Source organism: Pseudorasbora parva, chromosome 12 (assembly GCF_024679245.1).
Source record: "Pseudorasbora parva isolate DD20220531a chromosome 12, ASM2467924v1, whole genome shotgun sequence".
NCBI classification, from domain to species: Eukaryota; Metazoa; Chordata; class Actinopteri; order Cypriniformes; family Gobionidae; genus Pseudorasbora; species Pseudorasbora parva.
Genome location: NC_090183.1, coordinates 2,095,001 through 2,107,730, shown reverse-complemented (window position 1 = coordinate 2,107,730; position 12,730 = coordinate 2,095,001). Strand labels below are relative to the sequence as shown.

Genomic DNA, 12,730 nt, shown 5'->3' with positions numbered 1-12,730 from the left:
AAATGTAATACTTATTACGTTATGTGCAATTTTTAGATTGAGTTCCTAAATGGGAGAAACACCTGCGAAAAAATCAATATGGACAGTTCACCATATATTAGGCACAAATAAAATAAAAATTTAAAAGAATGAAATAAATAAATAAGTATAAAACAGCCAAATGTGGTCCGTTTTGTCTGTAGGCTGGTTTGAGACCCGCATAAACGAGTTAAGATTACAAATTATCTGTCAAATTCAGGATCAGAACAAAAACAACCACATTTATGACAATAAGGCTGTGAGATGCCCAAACATGTCTAATTTACACACAAGTTCTCGTGTGTGTGTGTGTCAGAGAGAGAGAGAGAGAGAGAGAGAGAGAGAGAGAGAGAGAGAGACTGAGAGACTGCAGATCGTCTTCGCGTCGCTATTGGCTTCTTGTTCCTCCGCGCGCCCTCAGCGCCGCCGCCGCGCACCTCTCACGCGCAGTGATGCTCGCACCTGGCGAAGGGCGGAATACCCGCAGCATCAGCACCAGCAGCAGCGCATCTCCATGACGACAGCGCTTCCAGCATGGTGCAGAAATCCCGCAACGGCGGCGTGTATCCCGCCCCGCAGGCCGAGAAGAAGCTCAAGGTGGGCTTCGTGGGGCTGGAGGCGGGCGCGACGGAGTCGAGTCGAGACGGCGCGCTGCTGATCGCGGGCGCAGAGGCGACGAAACGCGGCAGCATCTTGAGCAAACAGCGCTCCAGCATCTCCGGGAAGAGGCCGCCGAAGCGCAACGCGTTCTACCGACGCCTGCAGAATTTCCTCTACAATGTGCTGGAGAGACCGCGCGGATGGGCGTTCATCTACCACGCTTACGTGTGAGTAATCTAACGATTCATCAAAACAAAGAGCATCTGAAGGCGCGCGCTCCTCATCCTCTCCTCACGCGCTTTTGTTCGCGCACTTGGCGAGATGTTTACGGCGTGGCGGGATTGTTCCAGCTCAATCGAGCATCCCAAAACCCTTCCGTGCATCGTGTAGTTCCTTGTGGAAAAGCGCTTGATGTTTCATGTTTGGCAGAACTGCTCCAGTAATAGATTAGGATGATGATGATGATGATGATACTTTGATGGTCTTGTCAATAGTTTTGGGGTCACATTTGCCCACAGAACCCTCTTATCCTGAAATCATTCATCGAGTCCTTCAGGCCGTTATCTGCTGCTCTTCTGATGTGTTTACTCATCAGTGCATTTTTCTTCTGGTTTGTTATTAGAAGATTTTAGTTACACTTTATTTTAAGGTGTCATTGTTACAGTGTAATTTGAGTAATAATGATTAACTACATGTGCTTACTATAGGGTTTGGTTTAGGTGCATATGCATAATTTATTGTTATTATATGGTAAGTAGGCTACATGTAACGTGTAACAGGGACACTGTAAAATAAAGTGTGAAAGCTTCATAATGGCGTTAATATAGTTTAGAGTCTTTAGAGTCGGACTGTTGCATTGAGAATCACATCTGCTCAAAAGCCTCTTGTATTCTGAGACGAATCGCTGTGTTTGGCTCTTGTTCTGAAAGGGCTGTTAGATGACAAATAACCATCATCTGCTGATGTGCATTCATGTATTTTACAGATGTTTGCTGGTAGAAGTTGGTGTGTTTTCCTTCTGCTTGCCTGTTAGATGATTACGAAGGATCTTTAAAGCTTTTAAATGGTTCAGTTTAGAGCTATATCTCTGTATCGTTGCATTGAGTCGCGGTGTTCTTTCAGATCTGACTTTTGTCCTGAAAGTGTAATACCTCAAACTAGTTGAGTTTAGAGCCCTTACACTGTAAAAAATTATTTAGAAAAAAAGTTACCTGGTTGCCTTCAAATTTTGAGTTAATTGAAATTAAAATTTTGAGTCAATACAATGAACATTTTTTGAAATTAGACAACCTTTATTAAAAATGTTTTTAAAGATGTTGTAAGCATATTGGGTAATTGTGTGTTTTATTTGTGATGACGCAGCCAAATTGTGCTTTTTTCATGATTTATCACATTTTTTATGTGGTTCAGATACAATAATATTTTGAGTTTCTATTTATTTAACTAATTTCCTTCATTGTATCAACTCAAATTTTTAATTTCAATAAACTCAACATTTTAAGGCAACCAGGTTACTCACTTTTTTAAGTTAAACCAACAAAAAACAACCACATTTTTTTTTTACAGTGTAGAGTCGGATTGTTGCATTAAGAATCACATCTGGACAGAAATCCCTTTTATTCTGAGATGAATCGTTGAGTTTGGCTCGGTTCGAAGTGTTATCTGATGCACTTTTGATGTGATATTTTACAGATGTTTACTCATATAAATTGTCGCATTTTCCTTCTGGTTGCTTGTTATATTACTACACTGTAAAAAAATTGTTTTTTGTTGGTTTGACTTAAAAAAGTAAGTAACCTGGTTGCCTTAAAATGTTGAGTTTATTGAAATCAAAAATTTGAGTTGATACAATGAAGGAAATTTGTTTAAGGGGGGGGCGGTGAAATGCTGTTTCATGCATACTGAGCTTTCCACTGTTAAAGACTTGGATTCCCATCCTAAACATAGACAAAGTTTCAAAAACTAATGTTGGACGTTTGATGGAGTTTTTCTGTGTCAAAAATACTCGTTCCGGTTTCTCACAAGTTTCGGAGAGTTTTTTTCGAGTATGGGTCGGCTTGACGTTAATAGAGCGGAAGGTCCTTGTATGGGCCGTACGGGCTCTTCTCCCGGTAGGGTGCGCGCGCGCGACTAGTGCGAGAGAGGAAATGCACGCCCATAAACACTCGCTCAGCTGCAGATCCAGTCATCCGTGAACACTTCTGTCGTTATAGTCCGCGCCGCGCTCCACTTCATTCCTCCACTTTGACATTAAGCGACTTCAACGCTTAAGCGCTGCATTTGAACCGATTTGAACACAGAAATGCTTCATTCGCATCGCAAAGTGGATCTCCACACTCAAAGAAGTGTGTTTTTGACAGAGCGGTCCCAGCGATAAAGGTTCGGTCCTGCTTTGGAAGCAGCCGGTGAGTTAAACTGCTTCAGATGTCTGTGCTGTCGGCTATCGTCGCGTGAGTAAACATCAGTAAACGACACGATCGCGTGCTTCGTCATTCAAATGCGCTAACGGACTCTATTGCTGTTCTCTGTATAACGTTACACTAGTCTGACGTGCAAAACCGTTTTGCTTGCTACTGCTAAGGTTTAGTCGCATACAATAGTCCATAAACCGAATCATGTCCTCATAAACTGCGAGTAAACACACACAAATGTTGACAGGCCACTAAATACAGTCCATACCACAGAGACGGACGTCCTGCTGCTGCTTCTCCTGTTCAGTTTATTTCAGCCTCCGAATTAGATTCTGGATCATATATCTATTAGCTGAGATCAATAGCAAGGGTTTCTCCACGCTTGAGGACGTCAAAGCTTTGTTCGCGCTCGTCATTCTTTAGCTCCGCCCACACGATACGCCTCCAGGCGCTCGTTTTTTTCCAGAAAGACTCTGTACAGCCCATATTTCCTTTATAAAAATAATAAAACTAAAGACTTTTCGGAGATATGAAGGATGCAATACTACTCTACAGGTACTCAAGATTGACATGAGATTGACTGAAACTGAGTGTTTCACCCCCCCTTTAAAAAATTGAAACTCAAAATATTATTGTATCTGAACCACATAAAAAAAATGTGATAAATCATGAAAATAGCACAATTTGTCATGTTTCACTGCGTCATCAGAAATAAAACACACAATTACCCAATATGCTTACAAACTCTTTTAATAATATTTTAATAAAGGTTGTCGAATCTCAAACAATGTTCACTGTATTAACTCAAAATTTTAAGGTGACCAGGTAACTTTTTTTCTAAATAATTTTTTACAGTGTACACTGTAAAAAATGCTGGGTTAAAAACAACCCAAGTTGGGTTGAAAATGCACTAACCCAACAATTGAGTTGTTTTAACCCAATGGTTGGGTTAAATGTTGCTTAAGACAACCCAATTGCTGGGTAAGAACAACTCAACCATTGGGTTAAAACAACCCAATGGTTGGGTTAGTGCATTTTCAACCCAACTTGGGTTGTTTTTAACCCAGCATTTTTAACAGTGTAGAAGATTCTTTATTTAAGTTTTTTAATGGTATTAATAGTTCAGTTTAGAGCCATATCTGTATGTAACCGTAATGTTTGTCTCTGCTGCACTTTAGATGTGTGTTTAATGCATTAATACACGTTTACTTGTTTTAGCAATTGAAGATTCCCTTGTGGTGGCTTATAAGAAGCATTTTTTATTGGCTTTAATGGTGTGGTTTAGTAGAGAAACCAGAGTTTCTGCATGGGCTCACGTCGTCTCCTGTTTTCGTTGTGCATCTCGTGCAGTTACAGATGTTTAATGGGATTGTTCAGCAACAGAATATGCTTCTCTATTACTTTATCACTGAAAGCTTGCTATAAATAGTTATTTATCCGGATAATCTATGTCAGATTGTGTTGAGGTTGAAGGTTCTTGTTACACAAGCCAGAGCAACTCAATCTGATGCCGTTTTGAGGCACTTCTTATGCTATTTAGTTTCAACTTTTCCTTGTCTAAACTTGGCCAGAGCTCGTGTGAACCTTGATTTTCAATTAAAATCCCGCAGAATGTTGCAGCGTCGTTCCTCATCCTCTCTGTAACATCCAGACCTGGATTATAAACCGGAAAGCTGAGTAACAAACACCCGCGATCACCAAAACATGCTGTAAAAACACACTTGCACTGTTTAATCAACAGTGATCACATCTGATCAGTCTCTGTGCCTCAAATTACCCTCGCAGTCAAGCGCTTTGGCAGTGCTGGATCTTGACCATGTTTAATAGTGTGCAGTTTGATAAAATGTGAAAAAGTTTAAAAGATTTCCAGCATGTTTTATAGCGACATCAGCTGCTCACTAGCGGCCCTGTATCTTCACAGCGTCCGACCGCGTCTAATCTCACTCCATTAGGCTTGAGTCCGCGGACAGCTCCCATCAAACACAAACGCATTCGCTTAAAAGGATAGTTCACCCAAAAATGAAAATGTGATGTTTATCTGCTGACCTCCAGTGCATCCAACATGTAGGTGTGTTTGTTTCTTCAGTAGAACACAAATGAAGATTTTTAACTCAACCGCTGCTGTGTGCCAGTCAGATAATGGTGTGAATGGGTAACAAGTCTATGAGAGGAAAACATACAAAACCAGGGCCGGATTGAGACTCATTTTCAGCCCTGGAGTTTAATGCCTTAGACCGGCCCACTTTAGTTCACGACATACTATATTAAAATAATGTGATTCCAACCTCAGAATACAAGTCTGCATAAGGTACACTATTCTCTAGAGCCTTATAATTCTTTGTATTTTTGAAAAATATAATTTTCAAATCAGTGCAAAAACAGTAGCTTAAGTTTTGCTTCACAGTGAAGATTTATTAGAACAGCAAATAACAGGACAGTATCAGAATCTCTTTTTTAAAGAATTAGTATTCATAAATATCCAAACATTGAAATGAAGAAAAGATTTTTAGGATTTTTTTCTTCTTCTTCAGAAAACAAGTCAATTTCTTATGTCATTTCACTTGTCTAGTAAATGTATCTTGAATTAAGAAAATTTAGATATTTGAACTGGAAACAAGTAAGATACTAAGTAAGAAAAAAAATCAGTGATAATGTTTGCTTATTCACACACTATAGTACAAAAACAGTTTACCTGTGTTTCACAGTAAGAGCTAATCTCTTCACAACTGGGCCCCTCGCTCGCTTTCTGACACTAAATGAAATTTGTTACATTTATTTCTCACCACAAATACCCCCTTTTTACAAAGCTTTCAAATCAAGTCACTCAGTTTCATTAATGAACCTAAATCATCAGGTATCATCATTATCTCAGGGCATTTTTCATTGAGCAAGGCTCTTCCTATTAGTTCTTCTGAATGACAATCCTATCTGCCCATTCGGGTGTGTTGGGCTCATGACTGGAGCTTGGTAACGTTACTGGGCCTTGCTCTTCACTATTAGCAGCAAAACGGACTAGAGGCGGCTGCTGCTGAAGTGCTAAGAAAAAGTTTGATACATGAACGTGGTTTGCAGACAGCACTGTTTTGCGCAGTCGCATCTTGCACTGCTAACTACCTTAACGGGATAATTACTTACTGGCCCGGCCTCGTCGTCATCATTTGTTTTTGGAGTAACAATGTGCACAGCTTAGAACATTTGGCCGCGTCAGTTTCCAGAGCCTTCTCTTTTTTTTATTCTGGCCTTTCAGCGCCGCCTTTGCGCTTCCTATTACCCATTTTTATCTGACTTTTTTATTTTGAACAACTTTCAAGGCGCTGTATCGGGGGCGGGGCCAGGGAGTCAAAATATAATCACGTCATCATTAACCTGCAGGCTGCACTCTGTGAGAAAATATTAAGTAAAAAAGAGTGGGACTTCGGTAAAATAATAAATAAAAAGAGTGGGACTGCGGTAAAATAAAAAAGTGGGGCTGCTGTGAGTGCAGGCAGCCTAGGGACAGCATCCATAGTTCAACCAAGTGCCATGACAACAACGGCCCTCGCGGCCACAAAAATAGACCGGCCCACCGGGAATTTTCCCGGTGCTCCCGATCAGCGGCGTAGCACCAAATTTTTGGCCCTGGGTACAAACCATCTCGCTGGGCCCCGTACCATGTATGTGTATGTATAGAAGACTGACTTCTAAGGGCCCCCCCTGGCTCGGGCCCTGGTTACTCTTTACCCTTTTTCCCCCCAGTCCGACGCCCCTGCTCCCGATTAGCCAATCCGGGCTTGTACAAAACAAAAAAAACATGACAGATTGATGTCTTAAGACACGAACCGATCGGTTTCTGTGAGAAACACAACAGTATTTATGTTATTTTTTACCTCTTATCAGACGAATCTCATCTAGTGTTCCCATTCGTCATTACTTCCGTCTGGTAAGATCAAACTGACGCGATCATAGATATAATACCATGTAGATTCCTCATTCGATCGATCTACAAAGGCACTAATGAGGATCTATAATATCTGATTGCGTCGGTTTTGACCTCACCTAACGGAAGTTACTGCCGATGGGAAAACTTGATGAGACTCGTCTGATATGAGGTAAAAAAAATAACATAAACACTGTTGTGTTTCTCACAGAAACCGATCGGTTCGTGTCTGAAGACATCAATGTGTCGTCACGAGCAGCAGGGCTTTTGTGCACATTGCCTAAGCATGTTTTTTTTGTTTGTATGTTTTCCTCTCATACAATTGTTACCCATTTACATCATTATATGACTGGCACAGCAGCGGTTGGAGTTAAAAATCTTCATTTGTGTTCTACTGAAGAAACAGACACACCGACATGTTGGATGCACTGGGGGTCAGCAGATAAACATCACATTCTCATTTTTGGGTGAACTAACCCTTTAAACTGAATTTACACCTTCAGTCCCCATAAAAAGGCCTGAATGTTTTCCCGGTCTGCAGTGGTCAGTATCTATCAAAAGTGCTCCAAGGAAGGACCAGTGGAGAACCGGCCACAGGGTCATGGGCGGCCAAGGCTCATTGATGCACGTGGGGAGCGAAGGCTGGCCCGTGGGGTCCGATCAAACAGACGAGCTACCGAGGGTAGCGCAGATATGACTCCCTCAAACGCTATGCTGACACGTCCCGGTCTTTGGTTAAAATAGCAATTTTCTCACAATTTACAAAAAGTTGGAATATTGTAAGAACTCAACTGAACAAAATATATAACACCGGCCTAGTGGTTTTTTGATATTTTACTGCAAAAATACTACATAGTGCACCTTTAATAAATACCTCTAATATTATAACTATTCAAGTCTAATATAGTGAGAATTTCTATATTGTCCTTTGCCATCTTTTTATTATCTTCTTGTTTTCCCAGCTTTATGGCAAGCCGTTATAGATAAAAATGTTCCCAGTGTTACTCGTCATAATTGCATTTTTACTAGTAATTACAATTACAGAGTCCTACAATTCAATTCTTACAAGTAACAATTAGAGAGCTCTACAAATGAATTAATTTTTACTTGTCATATGTCTCCATTGACTTCTGTTCATTTTTAATTATAGAGCTCTACAATTTAATTTTACTAGTAAATATTTTAATTACAGAGCTTTACAATTCAGTTCTCACAAGTAACAATTCCAATTAGAGAGTGCTACAAATTAAACACATTTTACTAGTCAAATTTCTCCATTGACTTCTATTCATTTTTAATTACAGAGCTCTATGATTTGATTCTTAACCATTACAATTGCAGAGCTCTCTGGTTGAATTTTTACTAGCAAAAAAACACATTAAAGACGTATAATTGCAGAGCTTTGTGATTGAATCAGAGAACTCTGCAATTGCATTTTTACTAGTAAGAGTTGAATTGTAGGGCTCTGTAATTGTAATGGTTACAGATGCAATTACTACGAGTAACGCTGGGAAGATTTTAAGCTAAAATGGCTTGCCATACAGCTGTAGATTTATCTTTGATCTCCATTTCCCCATATTTCTCAACTTCCTTCCTATCGGATGTAGTAATTTCTCTTTATCTGGTTTACTCATTATCATAATTATGTTTAAATGAACAGTGGACCAATTAGTCAATGTTGTCATGAACACTGGATAATGGAGAAATTAGCAGCAGTTGTGTGGGTTTAGATACAGGATTAGTTCCTCCAAAGCTTTCGTTCAGTGCCATAGTCGTCTTAGTCCTATTTCAATGCTTCTTTGGTAGAGTGTCTATGAAAAATGCTTTACAAGTAAAATGAGAGTTAGGCATTATAATGTTAATAAGGTGTTTTTGAAACGCTCTTGTGTTTTTGGATCAGATGTGTCTAAACCGCTGTGTTTCTGTGGCTTCAGAAGGTTGTGTGTGAGTATAAAACACGTTGACAGGAAACTGCAGAGTAACGCGCTCAAGTCAGCAAAAACTGCTAATCATGGGAGACAGTCTGGAAACCGGAGAGGAAGAGTTAAATAAATAAATAAATGAACTCAAAACTGTCACTGTCACGATGTTTCAGAGGTGCTGATGTTCACCAAATAACAGCCGTGAAGTCTAGATGTGTGTGTTATACAAAGCAAGTGCTATTGAAGCTTTCATACACTCTGATAGAAATTGATAGTAAAAAAAAAAAAAATTGGTTGCCAGACTGCAAAAATATAAGGTAGTAAAATGTCAAATTTTACAGTTTGACACCGTAAATTTACATAAAAAAACAGAACAGAAATAATGTTAATATACCAAGCAGGTGAAAATGACCTTTTTACCTTTACGGATAATCACCTTAAAATCACAGGTGGTAAAGAGAAAGAATCAAAGTTCATCACAAGCAGATGTAAACTCTTATATGTAGAAAGTGCACAGTCATACAAAACACAATCTTGGTAACACACAAAATAATGGAATAAACGTTCATTTAACAACGGAAGGTGGAAGATAAAACCCTAACGCACATAACTGATAACAAAAAACTACTATTTTGATTCAAATCATCAAATGCGAGGTGTGACACACAAAGAATGATTTATACTTTTTGTTCTTTTTCACTTCCAAAAACAGTATTTTGCTGTATTATTCCATGAAAAATAAATGTAAAGATTAAGCACACACTGTTAACCAATTAGGCAGCATTTAGACAGTATTTCCCCATTACAATTACAATTAAAGCTGCAAGCAGTGATGAATGAAATGGCCCTCACACCCGTGCCACCGCTCTAGGAAACGGTGGGCGATAAGCATTGAAGTATATTAAAATAGGAGGACGTCGGTCATTTGTATTTGCCACACTTACTAATACTAGCTGGTGGCGCAAAATATCTGACTTCCTGTTGGTTTTCAGATTTTGTATACAGGAGATATTTTTTGTTTTTTTGGGCTGTTATGTGTCTACCTAATGTCATACTCGTACATGAAACGTCTCTCGAACGACGCTTGATTAAAATTTTGTTGATTTTTTTTCCACGCCTAATTCTGAAACCCATATCAGACGTAAATGTTCACCCCTTCTGACGCATGTGCAAAGTTTAATGAGTTTCCGAGCATGTTTAGGCCCTCAAAAATGCGATTCATTCAGAGAATAATAATAATAATAAACTGAGTTTTTACAATAGGGTCCTCCTCACACCATCGCCGCTCGGGCCCTAATCATTTTGTTCTTTGTTCCAGGCAGACAGATAACATATTTGTGAATACTGTATATAATACATAATGTAGCATGTAGTTTTATGCTGACTTCATTTAATCACCAGAAAGATGTAAAGTCGAGTGTTGAGATTAAAGGGTTAGTTCACCCAAAAATGAAAAATTCTGTCATTAATTCCGCATCCTAATGTGGTTGGCCAGCCGTCAGACCTCCGCTCATCTTCACACACAAATGAAGATATTAGTGTTGAAATCCGATGGCTCAGAAAGAATCGATTCATGATTCGGATCACTAATGTCACGTGATTTCAGCAGTTTGACACGCGATCTGAATCATGAATCGATTTCATAACGGTTCGAAGTTTGTTTTGAAATCTGACCATCACTATATAAGTCGTTATTTAGTTTTTTGCGCACAGAAACTATTCTGGTCTCTTCATAAATGATTGTAGAGCCGCTGTAGTGAGATGGGCTTTGTAACGACGTCTTTAGTGCCTTTATGGGTCTTGAGAGAGGAAATGACATTGGTGTCAATGAAGGCCTTTCTGAGCCATCGGATTTCAACACTAATATCTTCATCTGTGTGTGAAGATGAACGGAGGTCTGACGGCTGTCCAACCACAGGAGGAATTATTGACAGAATAAATTTTTTTGGGTGAACTAACCCTTTAACCTCCGTGTTGCTGATGTGATGAATATGATGTCATGTGACGACACTGAGCTGTAAACCTGTGCCTTATGTGGCCTTTTGAGCGCTGCTGTCTTTCTGCAGCCGGCGTCAGCAGTTTCCTGATTAATACCCATCATTATAGAGCTAGGTATACTGTGTGTGTGTGTGTGTGTGTGTGTGTGTGTGTGTGTGACCTCTCAGCTCAGGTGTGAATCAGGCACCACCATTTAAGTTTGCTGTGAAAAAAGCAGCATGGTGGCAGGCCGACAGAGACGTGTCCGGGCAATCTGCCCTGCGGCCCGTCACCGATCCAAACACACTGAATCATGAGCCGCTCCGCCCGGTTTATATGGCTCTGTGTGTGTGTGTGGGCATGTTTTTGTGACATATGAGGACACAAATGTGTATAATGCCATGGGTATGACACAGGTATTACAGGAGAGGGTGAAATATGAGGACATTACCCATGGCCCCACTTTTCAAAAGGCTTATAAATCACACAGGAGGAGTTTTTATGAGAAAGTAAAAATGCAGAATGTTTCCTGTGATGGGTAGGTTTAGGAGCAGGGGCAGTGTGCGTGTGCGTGCGTGCGTGCGTGCGTGCGTGCGTGCGTGCGTGCGTGCGTGCGTGCGTGCGTGCGTGCGTGCGTGCGTGTGTGTGTGTGTGTGTGTGTGTGTGTGTGTGTGTGTGTGTGTGTTTGTGTGTGTGTGTTTGTGTGTGTGTGATGGGTAGGTTTAGGGGCAGTGTAAGGGGATAGAAAATACAGTTTGTACAGTATAAAAACCATTACGCCTATGGAATGTCCCCATATGTCACAAAAACAAACGTGTGTGTGTGTATTTAGCCGTCTGTGTTGGTTATTGGCTTTGGTCCATTTAAATGACCAGAGCAGCTGCAACTGACAGGAAGTTTAATGACCAAAATAAAGTTACAAACCTCCCTTAGCGATTGCTTCACACTGTGGGAATAAATATTATGCGAGTGTTTAAATGTGAGCCTGGGTTTGTAACAGATTGCCTCCATCGTTATCATTTAATTTTCACACAGATTATCTAAATGAAAGAGATGTGCCTGTTTATGTTGGCGTGTATCATGGAGCTTCAGAAATCACAGAGACTTGATGAGGCACGACTCTTTTGACTTCAGCCAGTAGGAAACCACCCAGAACACCCTAGCAACCGCAGCAGCCTGGCAACCTTTTGTTCTTGTTTCATCTTATACTCCTTATATACTATATACTCATACTATATTAGCAAAAAGTTTTGGGACGCCTGCCTTTACCTGCACATGACCTTTAATGCCACCCCATTCTTATCCCGTAGGGTTTAATATGGAGTCGGCCCACCCTCTCTAACAGCTCCAGCTCTTCTGGGAAGGCTTTCCTCAAGGTTTAGGAGTGTGTTTATGGGGATTTTTGACCATTCTTCTAGAAGCTCATTTGTGAGGTCAGGCACTGATGTTGGACGAGAAGGCCTGGCTCTCAGTCTCCGCTCTAATTCATCCCAAACCTGTTCTATCGGGTTGAGCTCAGGACTCTGTGCAGGCCAGTCAAGTTCCTCCACACCAAACTCCTCATCCATGTCTTTAAGGGCCGACGCTTTGTGCACTGGAGCGCAGTCATGTTGGGACAGGAAGGGGCCGTCCCCAAACTGTTCCCACAAAGTTGGGAGCATGAAATTGTCCAAAATGTCTTGGTATGCTGAAGCATTAAGAGTTCCTTTCACTGGAACTAAGAGGCCAAGCCCAACCCCTGAAAAACAACCCCACCCCATAACCCCCCCTCCACCAAACTTTACATTTGGCACAATGCAGTCAGGCAAGTCCTGTTCTCCTGGCAACCGCCAAACCCAGACTCGTCCATGGGATTGTCCGACTGAAGCGTGATTGGTCACTCAGAG

General features: G+C 40.7%; 1 protein-coding gene across 3 annotated transcripts in view; it reads left to right on the top strand.

The window, feature by feature from the left end:
* Positions 1-364: 364 nt before the first annotated feature.
* The window catches only part of LOC137093820 (potassium voltage-gated channel subfamily KQT member 2), an 84,361-nt gene continuing 71,995 nt past the window's right edge, over positions 365-12,730 (top strand). For all 3 annotated transcript variants that reach the window (XM_067458740.1, XM_067458739.1, XM_067458741.1), the window contains exon 1: positions 365-845. In XM_067458740.1, the coding sequence (XP_067314841.1) occupies positions 553-845 (293 nt within the window). In that variant the 5' untranslated portion in view covers positions 365-552. The remainder of the gene's footprint in view (positions 846-12,730) is intronic.